Genomic DNA, 17,811 nt, shown 5'->3' on the forward strand with positions numbered 1-17,811 from the left:
ATCTAAAGTCTAAAATATGTTTTAAATCTAATCTATAATTTATGGATTTAATTTTGATTTGAAATTATTAAACAAAAACCCATAAAATTAGTAAATCATTTAATCAATTCGTAAGAAGAAAAACCTTTTTTTTTTCCGATGACATATATTTGAATAAAAATTACAAGTAAAAGGAAATATAAAAGTTACTGTACAATTGGAATTAGTATATACAGGTTTTTAAGAAAACTATCTTTTAAAGCAGGTTTGTTAGTAAAAGGGTTAATTCTAATATTTATAAGACCATTAGTAGTGGTTAACACCCTATCCTTAGGCGTTTTGTGCCATGTAGCAACCCAGTCAGCAATGGTGCATTATGGGGCGTTTTCTACAATGAGTGTAATGGGGTTGTGGGCATTGTGGAGCATTATGTTTATAATAAAATTAAATAAAAAAATCAAATAATCTCATTGGACAATGAAAATGAAGATAAAGCTGATTGGCCAACAACTTGCCCCGAAAGCGTGATTTAAAACACGTCAAAACAAAAAAAAATGACCAATCACGCCCAGGGGGCGGTTTCCTTACTAATTGTGATAAAAGTAATTATTTCGTACAATTCATATTGGTTTATAGCTTTGAATTCGAGCATACCTTATATTAATGTTAATGATAGTGAAAGTGAGGAAACTATATTTGGATTGTAGAAAATATAATATCATGCCAACATTAACCGTCAAAATAATCTATTATCAGATAAAATCAGACACGTTATCTTTGAACAAGAAAATGTCACAATAAATATTAGTAGTGGTACAAAATTTTAAGTTACTATGACAAATCCTAAAACAAATAACACATCATATTATTATGAATGGCTATACAAACTTCAATATTTATTTCGTATTTGATCTGCATATTACTCTATATTATATATACTTAGATCATATTATGAACATATTTTTTTTTATTTCACATTATAATTATTATTCACCCCGTGTATTACACGGGGCAATAACCTAGTTTACGTATAATTAAACCTGAAAAGCCTTTATTTGTTATAGTCTCACATATCTCACTTATACATTTTTTTTTCATACCAAGTAATTATTAAAGTTTGTTATATAAAAAAAGATAAATTTTAAAATCCAATATATACCCTGTTAATTAAGGAAGCATAGATGCAATTCTATGCAGGTTGCTCATAGTTTATTAAAGGCCTAATTAAAAACAATATATAATGTAAAACCATTTGACCCGTTTTCTTAGGAAAAAGAACTTCTAACAAAAATAACATAATTATATGTTTTGTCATTTTGTACAACATAAGTTTACATTCTAATACGTAACATACTTATATTTTAATACATTATTCCTCATTCCTCAATATTTAAAAGGAATAATGAATTTTAATAGCACCAACTATTGCTCGTTGGCTGGCAACGGTCTCAACTTCAAAATTTCTCACTAGCAGTCCCATCTTTTCACATATTGTGGCCTTCAATGGACCCCGACGAACAGAAGACTAACACCGTTAGTCTCCGGTCGCCGGAAAAACGTTTTTGTCCGAAAATAGTTTTTAAAAGGTTTGATCTATGGTTATAAACAGGTTTGGGACGATAACTTTGAGTCTCCAGGCCAAAAAGTTGAGTTTTCCGGCCAAAATAAGTTGTTTTTTCCAGCGACCTCAATAATTGGGCTTTTACTAGAAAAAAAGGTTCATAAAGGTCCGTAATAAGGTTACAAAGAGGTTTGTGACAAAAAAGGTCGAATTTTCTGTTCAGAAATGAGTTTTCTGGCCAAAAACGTTTTTTCGACGACCAGAGACTAACGGCGTTAGGGTTCTATTAGTCAGAGTCCAATAGAGACCAATATGTTAATAGATGAGACCACCAGTGGGAATTTTTGAAGTTGAAATCGTTGCCGGCCAAAAGGCAATAGTTGAGATTATTAAAATCTATTATTTCTATTTAAAAATTTTGTATTCTCTTACTATTTTAGTGTTCAATTTTGATTTTCTCTTATTGGTTTACACGAGTAGAGCACATACTACCAAACTTCACTTTGCATTCTGGTGTGAAGATGCAAAAATTATTGCAAATTTATATGTCTTTTGTTGTTGATTTGGCACGCACTTGACGTAGAAAAAGAAAATTACGTATATTTTTCTTATAATTTATCTTTTATACCACAATATTTACATAACTAAATAAATTAATATTAATATTAATAATAATAATAATATATTAATTACTAATTTTGATTTCATTCGCAAATTTACAATTCAATTTTAGAATCAATGGCCATACTTAGGTGGATACCAGCATCCAATTTTTTTTTCTGTGATATATATTCACAAGTTGTATATATAATTTCTATTGCATATAATATGTTTTACTTTGCTTTCTTTAGAGTATTATCAATAATACAAAATATCCTTTTGAATTTTAATAAATACTATAAGTTATTACTATTATTATTTCCTTATCTACATGGGTTTTCATAACGTTTCGACTTAATTATTCTTTTCTACGTAATGTTTTACTTAAGCGAGTTAAAACGCCATAATGCGCGTGTGTGGTTCAACGTTTTACATCTATTTTGGCTTAGTTTAACAATGTCTCGCTGCAACGCACGGTTCCTAAGAACTGGTTCTATAGAAAACATGTTTTCATTTATAACCGGTTAATATAACCTAGATATCTTTGAGATATTTAACTATAAAAAATATTAGATTTCAATAATCCAGGCTATTTACTATTCACTCATAACAATTCACCCTGATAATACAACCAATGACACTTTAACTTCCCTTTTTTTTTTTTTTTTTTTTTTTTTTTACCAAGGACAATCACACCCATAGAAAAGTAACTCCGTCTATACCTAACTTTTATTAGATTATTTCAAAACAATTTACAACATTCTGGTTAGAATAAAAATCTCTCACTCGTTCATAAGTGATAGACAAAGTTAAATTTCATTAGAGTGGTATTGATCACGTTTTTAGTATTTCTTATTATCGACTAGAGATGAGATCAGTAGTACTTAAAACAGATCACGATCGGGTTAAGCCATATAAAAACAAATTGACCCTTTAGCCTGTTTAACCTTTATGGTTTTATTTCTATTTTATTCGTTTTAAATTTTACATGGTTAGTCATAATCATGTTAGTTTTATGACATAATATTATCTATCTGTCACACTCATACTCTTTATTAAATACGTTACCGATAACTTACTTATAACCCGTCAATATCTATGACTCACTTACGAAAACATATTAAACGGGCTGTGTCCGGGTTGACCCGAATTTATGTGTGTGCGGCGGCACTACAGCAAATCTTTGACACAAATAATAATAAGAGTCAGGTTTGGGTTACACATTTCAACCCGACCCAATTGACACCCCTAAATTCAATACCCTACAAATACTAAAAATATATAAAGCAAAAACGTGTAAAACCACAAACCGAATACCTTACCAATTATGACGGTACAATATCGCCGGTGCAAAAATACCAAAACCAATGAGTACCGAAACTAAAAACCATAATAATAAATACTGGTATTGATGTTATCCGACCAGTATCATTTCTGTACGGTACCGGTATATTACCATTACCAACATATATAAACAATAACTTACACATTGTTATAACCTTTTACCAGGAAAAATCTATGACTTGGGAGGTCAAGTCCTAGCAACAAACAGTGCACCAACCATCTTCCACTTAGCAAACCAAGTCAATTCACAAACAGAAGACTTAACCACCCACAAATTCTCCATACTCAACACTTCAACCGGAACATACAATGACACAAAACTAACCAATGACTACATATCCATAATACCCTTAACTCTCAACCTCCAAAACAAAGCCAATGCCACTGGTCTCATTGGTGTTCATGCAATCAGCAACATTGCTTCAGACCCAACTCCTGCATTCCTCAAATCCAATGGGATCAACTCGGTTCCTGTATCGGTTGCGTACGGGTTCACGGCTTCGGGTTATGGGTTTGTGGGTGATATGGCTTATGGGTATGTGCATGAGTTTGTAAAGAGTTCAATGGCGGGAAAGGTGGTGAGGTTTAGAGGTGGGTATGGGAGTGTTTGGGAGAAGATAAGTGAGAGTGTTGAGATGAAGGTGGTTTGTAATGCGAGAGTTGTGATGGTTAGAAGAGATGGTGATGGTGTTTGTGTGGAAGTGGAGGTTGGTGATCATGGTGGTGAGAAGGAGGGTGTGGAGTTTGAGTTTGATAAGGTTATTGTTTCGGGTTCGTTTGCTTTGGGTCGTGGGAAGGTGTATAGATCGCCGTTGGAGACGAAAGGTATGTTGCGAGGTTAATTGTGCGTTTGGGGTTAGTGTAAACGGGTTTGGGTTGGTTTCGGGTGAAGATGTTTAGCTAAACGGGTTATGTTTGGATGACCTGACGTGCAGTGGCGGATCTAAGAACTTTTTTCACTGGGTTCCTTTTGGTAGATTCTCACGAATTCTCACTATTTTTTTCCAAATCACAAGAGGTTCTCACTAATTTTCTTCATTTTTTCCAAACCGAATGGGTTCCTGGGAACCCAGAAAAGTGACCTAGATCCGCCCCTGCTGACGTGGGTTAGTTTTAGGTCGAACCCGTGAACATGTTTAGCTAAATGGATTGTGTTTGGGTTGACCCATTTAATTTTATATATAAATGTGTTTTATGACATAACTTTAACGTGTTGAATATTTTTTTGCGAAATTAAAAATATAAAATATCTATAAACGTTAAGTTTTATAGTTTAAACGTAATTACTTTATACAAATTAGTATCATTTTTTGTAGGTTTTTAAGTATTACAATCAGATATATAAGATAAAAGTAAATTTTTAGTTAAACAAGTCATGTTCAACTGGCGAAAACTTATGTCATGTTTGGGTTCATCTGTCTAACACGATTTTTGGGCTCAAGTGTATAAATGACAAATTTCGGGTTTGTTTAGGGTTCGGTCCGCCAAACCGCAAACACAACTCATTTAACAGCACCAGTGTCTATAGTTTTTATGGGATATTATGCGACATTTTCTTTACAAAAACTGAAGTTTTAGTGTCATAATCTTGTTACACTTCACCCGATTGATTCATTTGAGCGGTTTGATACACTTGTCCCTTTTCGTTTAAAAACTATATTTTTGATATAATCCATTTGGGCCAGTTAAAACAAGATACAATCCAAATCGACCCATTCATAAGCAAACGCGCCTAAATTCGCACTTCCCAATTTAAAACATGGGCGAAATACTAATTCGCTAGATTTTATTTAATTATTCCTTTTGCTTTTTGTTGCAGAAGAATTTGTAAATGAGGCTATGGACCTAAGTGATCTTGAAAAGGAACTATTTAGTAAAGTCGAGACTATCGATTACTACACGACCGTGTTGAAGATAGACGGATTGGATCATATCCCCGTCGGGTTTTACTATTTTGAGGAGTTCATGGATGATCCAAACACAATTGGCAACCCGGTAGCAATGCAAAGATTCTACTCAGACACAAACATATTCCTGTTTTGGTCTTATGGCAATTCAGTAGATATTGTGGGCGAAACAGTCGTTCAGCTCGCGGTTGATGCTGTCACGCGTATGGGGGGCAAGGTCACAAAAGTAATTTTACAACGACGGTTTAAGTACTTCCCACATGTCAACAGTCAAGGTATGCTAAATGGGCTCAGAGATTATTCATAGTAATTTACAGCACTCAGTGGCGAAGCTTGAGATTTCTGATCGAGGGGGCGGAAGTCTCCGAACCTAAAAATTTCTATAAAACCGGGGGTCGAAAACGTATACACCAAATAATTTTTATACGAAAACTACATTCTCTCCACTACTGAGCGAAAAGTTCAGGGGGTTGTCCGCCCCTCCCGCCCCTTAAAAGCTTCGCCCATGACAACGCTCATAGTGTAGCGTAGCACTCATGTGTCGCTATTTGATTTTGGTGCCTCCATAGTGGGCAAAAAAGCGGAATTTTAGGGATTTTTTCTGTTTTAATATATATAGCGGGATTTTACAGGTATAAAATAGCAGGATTTTAGGTTTTTTTTTTTTTTTTTTTTTTTTTTTTTTTTTTTTTGTGTTACGCATACATATAAACAACGTATAAAACAACTTCTTTGGATATAATATACATATAAAATATTTTTAAAATTTTCTCCTAGTGTGTTGCTAATCATAAAACAGCGCCCGTTATTTCATCGCTGTCGTTACGTAGCATATAGGCAGCTTGTCGCTATCGACCACTATTCGCTATTACTAAATATGAGACTATTTAAAGGTTTCATGCTTAAAAAATTATGTAGTGATAATTGTTATAATCAAATGTAGAAATGAAGGATGGATTTTACGAGAAGCTGGAAAACCAACTTCAAGGTCAGAAGAACACTTATTATGTTGGAGGACTAATGGCATTTGAGTTAACCGAAAGGAACGCATCGTATGCGTTTGATTTGGTTTTGAAGCACTTTGGTAGTGATAACGCCGAACCGAGCTTTCCATACGTTAAGGTACAAAACTCTAGATACTTGCAACTTCGACCTGTTTATGAATGGGTCGATTCAGATTATGTTTTTTACTAAGGGGGGTGTTAAAGATTGCTTATTGAAACTGCTTATCGTGTTTTGATACAAAAAAGTTGTTTTAAGGGTATAAAAAGTCGTACAAAGTGTATTTTTAATACATAAAACCTCTTATTTCAATATATTCCAACATATGTAACCATATTTGACACACTAATTATTTAGAGTAAACTTCCGTTTTGCTCCCTGTGGTTTGGTCATTTTAACGGTTTTGCTCCAATAGTTTAAAAATAGCCATTTTCCTCCCTGATCTTTCGAGTTTGTCGCCAGTTTGCTCCCTAATCTTTCGAGTTTGTCGCCAGTTTCCTCCCTGATGGAGTTAGAGGCTGGGAGCAAAATGAAGATAAGTTAGAAAAATCAGGAAGGAAAATGACTATTCTTAAACTATTGGAGCAAAACCGTTAAAATGACTAAACCACATGGAGCAAAACGAAAGTTTACTCAATTATTTATAAAGTTTTAAAGAATACGGACCCAAAAGTGCCCGACCCGTTTGACTTACACATAAATTCACCAATTTTGACCCGTTTGACCCGTTACACAACTGCTCATTCTACCACCTCAAATTGTTTTTGCAGAGATTGTTCACTATGAAATCAGACAATTATTCCTTGAAACAACTAAATGAAGCACCAGGGGTCCAGTTTCCCGATATCTCATCGATCGACGGTTATTTACGACACTGGGCAACCCATGAACTCATCGCAAACAAGACATTATACACTTGGATCAACGATAAAGGCGAAACAATAAGTCGAATAACATACAAAGAGCTAGATAATAACGCTTCCTACATTGCGCGCAAGCTCTTAACGAACAAAAAGCCCGTTATCCAACCCGGAGATAGAGTTCTTCTAGTCTACATACCGGGCCTTGAATTTATGGACGCGTTTTTCGCGTGTCTACGAGCTAGAATCATACCCGTACCCGCCATTCCTCCTGACCCGTCACAAGCGGGTGGGCAGCCACTTCTCCATATCGAAAACATTGCAAAAAGAACGAAAGCGGTCGCAATATTATCCACTTTCGGGTACCATATGTATGTGAAAGCGAATTCCGCCAAGAACAAGATCATGTTAACGAAAAAAAGAAAAAACTCGGGTTCGTGGCCGAACCTCCCGTGGATCCATACAGATTCTTGGATCAAGAACTCGAAAGGTTGCCACGTCAGCTTCGATGATGTAACCATATTGGTTAAAGAAACTCGGGTTGTGCCGAACGACTTGTGCTTTCTTCAGTTCACATCGGGCTCAACGGGTGATGCGAAAGGCGTGATGCTCACTCATAACGGACTTATGCATAACGTGAAGTTAATGCGTAAGGTGTACAAAAGTACATCGAATACAGTTGCGGTTAGTTGGTTACCGCAATACCACGATATGGGCCTCATCGGCGGGCTGCTTACGACTTTAGTTAGTGGCGGGACTGCTGTATTGTTTTCGCCGATGACCTTTATTAAAAATCCGTTATTATGGTTGCAAACCATGAGTAAGTACCGCGCTACTCATAGCGCAGCCCCGAATTTCGCTCTTGAACTGTTGATAAGACGATTAGTGTCGAAAAAGGAAAAGGTTATGAAACTTGATCTTTCTTCCATGGTTTTTCTAATGGTTGCGGCTGAACCGGTTAGATTGAAGACGTTAAAGAAGTTTATCGAGTTAACTCGGGATTTCGGGCTTTCACAAGAAGTGATGGCTCCGGGTTATGGTATGGCGGAGAATTCGGTCTACATAAGTTGTGCATACGGGCTAGGCGAACCGATTTTTCAAGATTGGCAAGGGAGAATATGTTGCGGGTATGTGGGCCCGAACGGGGGCCCGGATGATGCTGATGTGGATATTAGAATTGTTGATCCGGAGACGGGTGAAGAGCAAGTAGAATGCGGAACAGAAGGTGAGGTTTGGATTTCTAGCCCGAGTGCGGGCGTCGGGTATTGGGGGTTGGAAGAGTTGAGTTCGAAGACTTTCCGAAACGAACTTCGAGGGCGTTTTGGGAAAATGTACATTCGAAGCGGGGATTTGGGCCGTGTTGTTAACGGGAAGTTGTTCATTACCGGGAGGATAAAGGATTTGATCATCGTTGGTGGACGGAATATATACGCATCGGATGTTGAAAAGACGGTTGAGTCCTCATCCGAGCTTATTCGGCCCGGATGTTGTGCGGTTGTAGGCGTTCCCGAAGAGATATTACTCGATAAAGGGATATTAATCCCCGAAAACTCGGATCAAACCGGATTAGTTGTCATCGCCGAGGTTAAAGGAAACAAGCCTCCACCAAATGAGATCATCGAGCGGATTAAAACCGTCGTCGCGGAAGAACATGGCGTAACTATCGCTTCGGTTGTACTAATCAAAGAACGAACCATTTGCAAGACGACATCAGGCAAGATCAAGCGGTTCGAGTGTCAAAAACAGTTTACCGATAACAAGCTGCAAGTAATCGAACCGATTCAATCCACACCCGCGAACACAAAACATATTGCTTCAAGACATACGAATGCGGGTATATCGAAAGACGACATTATTCAGTTTTTAAAGAAGCTTTTATCCGATCAAACCGGAACTCCCACCGCAAGCATCTCAGTAACCGAAAGTCTTGTAAGTTATGGAGTTGATTCGATTGGCGTCGTTCGAGCAGCCCAAAAGCTTTCGGGCTTTCTCGGGGTTCCAGTGGGCGCGATCGACATTTTCACCGCCACATGTATCGACGATCTAGCAGACTTCGCCGAAGATCTTTTAAAAAAATCTTTCCCTGAAGTCACAAGTTCCACAACAATTACTACTAAAAGACCACTCAAAGTTTCTTCAGTTTCTTCGGTTTCTTCAGCCCGTAAGTTCGGTATTTGGGTGCTACATCTTATCGGGCTCGGGTACATCTCGTTCTTGCTAACGATCCCCATCTATCTTTCGGTTTCCGCTTTCACAAATCTAACGTTAAAAACCGGTAAAACGATGTACACGAGCCTGTGGTTCGGTTACTTGATATCGGTAACAAGCGCACCCATAGTTTGGATGTTTTATATGATGTTGACTTGCATAACTATTGCGATGTTTGGTAACTCATATCTACAACCCAACTATGGTTTAACCCCTGATATATCCACGTGGACATATGACTTTGTGAAATGGTGGACATTATACAAAGCCCAAGAGGTAATATCCAAAGTTAACGCGGTGCACTTAAAAGGTACGGTTTTTGCGCGGTTGTGGTTCGAGATGTTAGGAGCGAAGATCGGGTCATCGGTGGTTCTCGACACTATTGATATCACGGACCCTTATTTGGTCGTTATAGGAGATGGTGCGGTGGTTGCGGAAGGTGCATTGGTTCAAAGCCATGAGGTGAAAAATGGTGTTTTGAGTTTGCAGCCCATTAGAATTGGCGAAAGCGCGTGTGTGGGCCCGTATGCTGTAGTTCAAAAAGGGAGCGTTGTGGATGATGGAGATGAGGTTCCGCCTTTGCAGACTTGCAAAGGCGGTAAACGCGAGTTTAAGATGTCGAAGATTCGTAACGTCGAACAGGTTTGTAGTACCGTATATTCGTTCACTTGATCTATAATCTTTAGAGGTTGTATAATGGGCCGATTAGTCGGGTTGGTTGACGGGTTTGGGTCTAAACAAGTTATTTTGTACAGTTTGGGTCGGGTTGACCCGAAACAACTTTTTGTCCAAACCTATATATATTCACTAACAAAAAGTTTTATGCATCATAAGTATATAAGTATATACCTTTGAGTGACTTTTTACTCATTTTACTTGTTTCTTTTAAATGACTAAGGGGCTGTTTGGCAACATCTGAATGGTTAAGTGCTGAACCAGTAAGATGTCTGAACCATTAAGTGTTGAACCAGTAAGAGGTCTGAACCATTAAGAGTTTGTATAATGCTTAACCGTTCAGAGGCAAATGTCTGACCAATTCAGATTAAAGGTCTTAACCATTCAGACTTTGTATAAATGTTAACCATCCAGAGGCAAATGTCTGAACCATTCAGACATCTGCTCGTGACACAAACAATCTGAACCATTAAGTGCTGAACCAGTAAGAAGTCTGAACCATTAAGAGCCTTGTTAAGAGGTAAACAAACAGCCCCTAACTCCGGTATGTTATACGGAAGTTTTAAAATTTTTGACTCATTTAACTCGGGTTACCACATATTCAAAAAGGGTTAACTTTTTTTTTTTTTTTTTTTTTTTTTTTTTGTATATATACCATAGTTCTAAACAAAAATTATCTTTTATACATGACCAAAACTCTTTAGGCTTAAAACCATTGGAAGTATCAAGAACTTAAATATGGTAACCAACTTTTAAAATTTCAGTTTCTGGTTATTTAACATGTCAATTTATAGAAAAAAGTTAATTTATTTTGGGTGAAATATAAAAATCAACAAACACGTTAATTTATAAAGAAGAATGACAGACAAGTAATATGTTATTTATATAAAAAGGAGTTAAGTACCATTCACTTCTTTATGGTTTATTCACTTATGCCATTTTAGGCTGAATTTTAAAATTATACCATTTTCCTCCCTAACATTCTTGAAACATGTCATTTTAGTCCAAAAAAACCAAGCCCAAATAAAAAACTCAGTTAGCTTAGGAGTAAAATGGTCATTTTACATAGATTTTTTATTTTGTAAAGAATCTATGTAAAATGGCTTAGTTTTAGAGTGTCCATCACATTCAGAATAACCTTTTTACCTCTAAGATAACTGAGTTTTTAACTGGGGTTAGTTTTTTGGACTGAAATGACAAGTTTCGAGAATGTCGGAGAGAAAAATGATACAGTTTTGAAATTTTTCCTAAAATGACATAAGTGGTTTGGTTTTTTCGGTTACGGTTTCGGTTTCGGTTATTTTTTCTCACCCCTACTTGTATTTCTAAACCTCATGTGCAGGTTACTACTTCACAAGATATCAATAGGGGATGGTACGAACCATTTTACCATATTATGGGCATCTACATGGTTGGTTTCTTAACCTCTTTATCTGCAGCCATCACTTACACTCTCTACATATGGCTACTACAAAAGCCTCAATCCTTACAACACTTAACCTTTCTTTGCTTATGCGCATCGGTTCACTGGCTTCCTTTCAGTATCATCACCTACATCATCATGTTCCAAGACATTCCCACAAGCCCGTTAACCTTCGCGATCACCATTGCGTTTGCATACCTCGTTCATGGAACAATTCTCACGCTCCTAACATCCGTCTTGCACCGTATGCTTTCAAGCTCAAAACAAGATAACCACATAGTAATGTGGCTCTGCCATCGGTTAACGACGTCCCTGCATTTGAAGTTTGCAAAGTTTCTTTCGGGGACGGAAGCTTTTTGTATGTATCTACGCGTTTTAGGCGCAAAGATTGGGAAACATTGCTCTATTCGGGCCATTAACCCGATTATTGACCCGGAATTGGTTTCCATTGGTGATGGAGTCCATTTAGGCGATTTTAGTCGCATTGTTGCGGGTTTTTATAACTCAAACGGGTATGTTCGTGGACCCGTGAAGGTTGAAGACAATTCGGTTATCGGGAGTCAAGGGTTGGTCTTACCGGGCTCAGTGGTTGAGCCCAGTGTCATTCTTGGTGCACTCTCGGTTGCACCCGTGAATTCCACTCTTCGAACGGGTGGTGTGTATGTTGGATCGCGAAATCCGGTTATGGTTAAGAATATGACTCACCAGTTGGACGATCGGATCGAAGAAATGGACCAAAAGTACAAGAAAGTACTAGGAAATCTCGCGGCAAACTTTGCCGCAGCGACTCTAAAAGTTAAATCGAGATACTTTCATCGAATCGGTGCGGCTGGGAAAGGAACGTTACGCGTGTATGAAAATGTACCCGGGTTTCCGGATCACAAGATTTTCGCACCAGGAAAGTGTTACCCGATCATCATTCGTCATAGCAACTGTTTAAGCTCTGATGACGACGCAAGACTTGACCCGCGAGGCGCTGCAATAAGAATTCTTTCGGATGAGAGCGACATCAACACGCCGGTTGTTGATATGACACTAAAAACTGGTCGAGCGTTTCACGCTCGAACAATTGGTGACTTTGCTACATGGTTGGTTTGTGGGGCTGCGGCGCGCGAGGAGCATGTGAAACATGCTCCTCATATACGCGACGCGATGTGGGATTCGTTGAGGAACGCGGATTCCTACGCCGAGTTGCATTACTATTCTAACATTTGTAGGTTGTTTAGATTTGAAGATGGAAAAGAAATGTATGTGAAGTTTAAGTTAAGGCCATTTGATGAAACAATTGATGAGGATTTTGGGAAAGTAGAGCCTAGAGGTGTACTCCCACCCGAAACCGGTGCGATCCCGAGAGACGAAAATGACACACGCCCGCTTCTTTTTCTCGATGATGATTTCAAGCGTCGTGTGAATTCTAGCGAACATGTTCGGTATGTGCTTCAGTTTCAGTTTCGTCGAGTGCCGGATGATGAAGCTGCACGTGAAACCGTACTTGATTGTACCAAACCGTGGGACGAAAAAGAGTACCCGTATGTCGAAGTGGGCGAGTTAACGATCGATAAACTACTCACTGACGAAGAATCTCGTAACTTGGAGTTCAACCCGTATTTGAAAAGCCGTGAAATCGATGTTATACGGGCTACATCATGCTCCCAGAGCGCGTCGATGGATCATGGAAGATCGGTCGTGTACTCAATCTGCCAGCATTTACGCAACAACAAACCGTTGCCCGAATGTTGGAGGAACTTCTTACAACAATCTGATGTAAAAGTTGATCTAACAGGCTGCCCGATGGCAGCCCGAATCGAAAAAAAGGATACCCAAAACGTGACACTTGCAAGACCGTGGTACAAGAACTTGTGGATGATGTCGGGTCAACCGTTGCTTCAACTCATCGCGCCTTATTTTCTAATGGGAATGGTTATCTTCACACCTCTTAACGCGGTTCTTTACTTAAAATCGCGTGATGCAAGCCAGTTGCATTGGCTATTACCGGGTTTTTGGTTCGGTTCAGGGGTTATAGCCGGGGTGGTTTGTGGTCTAGCGAAATGGGTCCTTGTAGGAAAGAAGAAAGAAGGCGAAACCGTAATGATATGGAGCACTGGTGTCTATTTCGACACGATATGGCAGGCGATTAGAACACTAGTTGGGGAATACTTTATGGAAATGACTAGTGGTTCGGTTGTATTCGGGTTATGGATGAACTTAATGGGTTCGGACATTGCTTGGAACCATGGGGCTTATGTGGATAGCATGGGCGCGGTGTTGAACCCCGAGTTGGTGAGTGTTGAACCATACGCGTCTGTTGGACGAGAAGCGTTGTTGTTTGGACATATATACGAAGGCGAAGGCGGGCAGGTGAAGTTTGGAAAAATTGTGGTTCGAGAAGCGGGTTTCGTCGGTAGTCGAGCCGTGGCTATGCCTGGAGTTGTTGTGGAGAATGAGGGATGTCTTGCTGCTCTTTCACTTGCTATGAAGGAGGAGATTGTCAAGTAATAGTGAAAAAAAAAACCCTTGATGAAGCAAGTGACTCTAGTAATGAATATGGTATGCTTGTGTTATGTTGTGATGTATATTGTGTTACTTGAAAGTTAATTGATACTTATCTTTATATAATAAATCTTTCGATTCGTTATAAAATAATATATTTTTGAGTTGTTATGAAATAAATATTTGTTTCTCTTCCGGTAAATATTTGAGACAGGATTATTTTTACTTAGAAATACGTGTTTCAGGGGCCTCTTTGTTTAGCTATTAATGAGTCTCTTGATGATTCAGACCTTTTACTAGTTCAACACTTAATGGTTGAGACTGTTTGTCTCACGAGCAGATAAGTCAATTCTTTAGTTATCACATCTATTTTAAGAAGAGTAAACTGCCGAAGAAATAGCATTGATGCCGAACAAATATTATTAGGGACCAAGCTTAAGGTGCCTAGGGTTGCTTTGGGCTTACGCGCGCTTAAGACGCGCTTTTTTAAACCAAGCTTTCAACTAATTCGTTTTAGCGGATTTGACCCATAAGAGATAAAACATAACCCAGGTCAACTCATTCATAGTTTAGAGTCACCATGAAAGAACATACTTGAACAAGCAAACTGCGTGCTTCATTAAAGTCCAGTAGCACAAAACTCTCCAGATCCTGCCCTCCGTGTTCTTGAACAAGCACAACAAAACGCTGAGGCAAAAATGAATACAATTGTTAGAACTTTTTCCAAAAAAAAGTAAATGAAGCCTCGTCATAATTATCTGAAACCTGCTTCTCAGCAAACTCAGTAGGATGATCATTCTCTGGAAAATGCTTTTTGTCCCATTCTTCCCGCGCTCTAATCATCGCATCATCATAAACACCATCACATACCCTTAAACTGCATAAGACCACCCGTAGTGGGGCGTTTTTTTTTAAAAAAAATTGAAAAAAAACGCCCTAAAACGCCCCCCACCCCATTACACCCCGCATTTTGGGGCGTTATTTTTGGAAAAAATGGTTTTGGGCGTTTGAATTAAAACGCCGAAGTTGCAATTGCATGTGGGCCACTTTTGAGCTATGCACCAATCCCTTTTGAGGATATCTGACAATTCTTATATGTGCATTGACTTTTGAGGATATTTTTGGAAAGTGCTTTTTTTTTTAATAATTGAATGGGGCATTATGGGACATTATACCCACTACACCACTTTTGCTATAATGCCCCATCGCTGACTAGGACGCCACGTGTCGGATAATGCCCCATGGTGGGGGCATTATAACCCACTACCACTACACATGGTCTAAATAGAAATCAAATGCGAGCAATCATCAGTCATAAATGTAGACCATAAATCCATAATCATTGCAAATCCATAGTTCACATAAGCTGGATCATATAAGGTACCAAGCCAATCAAACAAACAAACACTACAAAAAGTTGTTTCTGACTAAAGAATTTACAAACAAAAATTAAAACATCCAATCTTCCCATTAACCTATGAGCTACATTCAAAACTATTTTCTTGAAAAAAACTAATACATACACACAACTAAGATCATTAAGGATCATCCTTAACAAATAGACAAGAAATGAAACTACACGTTACAAAATGACGATTACCTGTTTGGTCATACGAATTAAAAATTCAAAACGAAAATAAATATACAAATAAACTCCAATAACAACAAAAAACATATTTTGAAACTCAGATTAAGACAAATCTAATGTATTTAAACTCGGTTGTATACAATTCTAGTGGTATTGTAAAGTCATAAACTATTTCAAACTACAAAACTCAACATCTACAACTACGAATCAATGACCACATAGTTTTTTTCTAGTAGCCCCAACATGAGTGTGTGTGTGTATGTAAAAGAAGAATTACCTTAACGTCTGTATGAATGTAGAACAAACATTATGAATTTGAGTATGATTTCCCCTTAAGTCATTGAGGGTCAGGGAAAGCATAACTTCCTCAAGTAATTCTTCAGCTTTCTATAGCACAACAAGAATACAAGGTTAAAGTCTAACAGATGCCCACCATCAAAAATAAAAATCAACACTTATATTCTCATTGAAGTACATGGTTTCGTTGAATTTAGGAATATAACTATAATAATCCATCACCAATATGTCCAAAATTAAATAACCAAACAATGCAATGCTAATAGATTCAACATGAAGTACCTTTTGCCCTTCTCCATTCACTAACTAGTCTCCATCAAATGGAACAACTTTGCAAACAGTGCCTTAATATCAACAAAATACAAACTAACGAACTTAATTATTATTGTTATTATTATTATTATTATTATTATTATTATTATTATTTCTTTTTTTTTTCATGTGTTAAACTGGATTAATTAACAAAACATGGAGTTTCATTACTTTACTTGTGCAAAACTTTTTATTTTGATTTCTCTTGGTCCATTACTAAGATTTAGAATATAGCGGAAACGAGAGTTCAATGATTTACTACAAGTGCAATAAATGGGGTTTCTAGGTCAGAATGTTCCCTTGCAGGTTCTTCATAGAAGTGGTTATAGTGGCGGTGTAGTGCTTTCGCTACTTATACAATTAACATAAATGTAAAGGGATTTCGGGAGGCAACGAGAGAGATATGGAAGTAGAAGGTTTCATGACTATGTTATGGTTTCCAGAATTTTTAAAGGGTTGAACGAGATGTGGGGATGAGATCACAAATTTCTCAATACAGGGTTGTGGTGGTTAGTGCAAGTAAGGTTGAGAAGAAAAATGGTATTTGAATATTAATTCAAAATCTATCTTACATCCTTATTATTATTTCTATTATAAATATCATTTATTATTAGTATTTTTATTAATATTATTATTTTTTGTTATTATTATTATTATTCCGAGTTATTTCAATACCCCAAGAAAAAGGACCAGTCTTAGTCTTGTCCATCATATATAAGCCACATACCAACTGCAGATCACCAATGTAGTGAATTAGGATAAACCTCCTACATAATCGAAATTTTACAACATGTGAATAACGGATACCTCCAACGTGAGGAGGATGAAAGTGAAATGTAGACGGCTAACATCTTTTGGAGTTGTTCCAACTTGATGAACATGAGTTCCTATGGTTCCATTATAATGCAAGGTTGAGAAAAGAACCTGCATTAGAGTTGTTCTAACTTGGTTGGCTTACGCTTTTTGACGTGCATTGTACATGGTTTTGAAAGTAGCCACATTTTCGGCCTTCGGGTCTCTAGTGTTGGAAGAATGTTATGTGGCTCCATAGCCTCCACCAAATGGTTTTCATTATTAGATAATCTCATTGCATATGTTTGCCCCTCCATTGTTGAGCAGGTGGATGGTTAAGTTCATTACATATCACAAGTATTGTCCAATCATAACACTCTTTCAAGTATATACCTACCAACTAAACTAAATATTTAGTTATTTTGTTACCGAAAACTCTAACTGTTGGTACTCCTATGTATTCATAAATGAATGAAACATATAGTGGTTTATATAGCCTGTTTTGACAAAATTTCGCATCATGTCAAATAATTGATGACTTTTTGTGTTGTATAAAATTTGTCATGCATAATGAAGAAAGTTTTATCCAACACACAAAATGATACACTCATACGCCTCATATGATTACATACGACTTGCATGTATAATGTGTCATAAGACTTGTATGACAACATACGACTCATATGTTAGACATGCCATCTGACGTGTATGTCATAATACGATCTGTATCACCGAAAGATTTGACTGTTGTGACAGACACTACAGTCTTGATA

At 37.4% G+C, this 17,811-nt stretch overlaps 2 protein-coding genes across 5 annotated transcripts in view; one reads left to right on the forward strand and one right to left on the reverse strand.

Moving 5' to 3' along the window:
• The window catches only part of LOC110900522, a 28,137-nt gene extending 13,993 nt beyond the window's left edge, over positions 1 to 14,144 (forward strand). The window contains exons 5-9 of the mRNA XM_022147411.2: positions 3,650 to 4,309; positions 5,304 to 5,666; positions 6,335 to 6,513; positions 7,164 to 10,103; positions 11,479 to 14,144. Of these exons, the coding sequence (XP_022003103.2) occupies positions 3,650 to 4,309; positions 5,304 to 5,666; positions 6,335 to 6,513; positions 7,164 to 10,103; positions 11,479 to 14,055 (6,719 nt within the window). The 3' untranslated portion in view covers positions 14,056 to 14,144. The remainder of the gene's footprint in view (positions 1 to 3,649; positions 4,310 to 5,303; positions 5,667 to 6,334; positions 6,514 to 7,163; positions 10,104 to 11,478) is intronic.
• On the reverse strand, positions 6,460 to 17,545 carry LOC110907758 (serine/threonine-protein kinase haspin homolog). Of its 4 annotated transcripts, none has more exons than XM_035985666.1 (5): positions 17,054 to 17,544; positions 15,915 to 16,024; positions 14,815 to 14,926; positions 14,644 to 14,736; positions 6,460 to 6,544 (listed from the first exon to the last, which is right to left on the reverse strand). In XM_035985666.1, exons 1-5 carry the CDS (start codon positions 17,174 to 17,176, stop codon positions 6,524 to 6,526), a joined length of 459 nt encoding a protein of 152 aa, XP_035841559.1. In that variant the 5' UTR covers positions 17,177 to 17,544; the 3' UTR covers positions 6,460 to 6,523. The 4 variants fall into 4 exon arrangements, 3 of the variants coding, with proteins under 3 accessions (XP_035841559.1, XP_022008388.1, XP_022008384.1); XR_002573985.2 differs by lacking the exon at positions 6,460 to 6,544 and adding an exon at positions 16,217 to 16,976 and having other exon boundaries at positions 14,436 to 14,736; positions 17,054 to 17,545; XM_022152696.2 differs by lacking the exon at positions 6,460 to 6,544 and having other exon boundaries at positions 14,436 to 14,736; positions 14,815 to 14,884; positions 17,054 to 17,541.
• Positions 17,546 to 17,811: the final 266 nt, after the last annotated feature.

The sequence above is a fragment of the Helianthus annuus genome, chromosome 2, assembly GCF_002127325.2.
Source record: "Helianthus annuus cultivar XRQ/B chromosome 2, HanXRQr2.0-SUNRISE, whole genome shotgun sequence".
NCBI classification, from domain to species: Eukaryota; Viridiplantae; Streptophyta; class Magnoliopsida; order Asterales; family Asteraceae; genus Helianthus; species Helianthus annuus.

Excerpts from the sequence above, each read along its gene's own strand:
- LOC110907758 (XM_022152692.2), bottom strand. The coding sequence starts at position 17,176 with ATGCAGGTTCTTTTCTCAACCTTGCATTATAATGGAACCATAGGAACT. Across the intron at positions 16,025-17,053 it reads TCATCCTCCTCACGTTGGAG|AAAGCTGAAGAATTACTTGA; the intron begins GTATCCGTTATT and ends GTTGTGCTATAG. Across the intron at positions 14,927-15,914 it reads ACATTCATACAGACGTTAAG|TTTAAGGGTATGTGATGGTG; the intron begins GTAATTCTTCTT and ends GGTCTTATGCAG.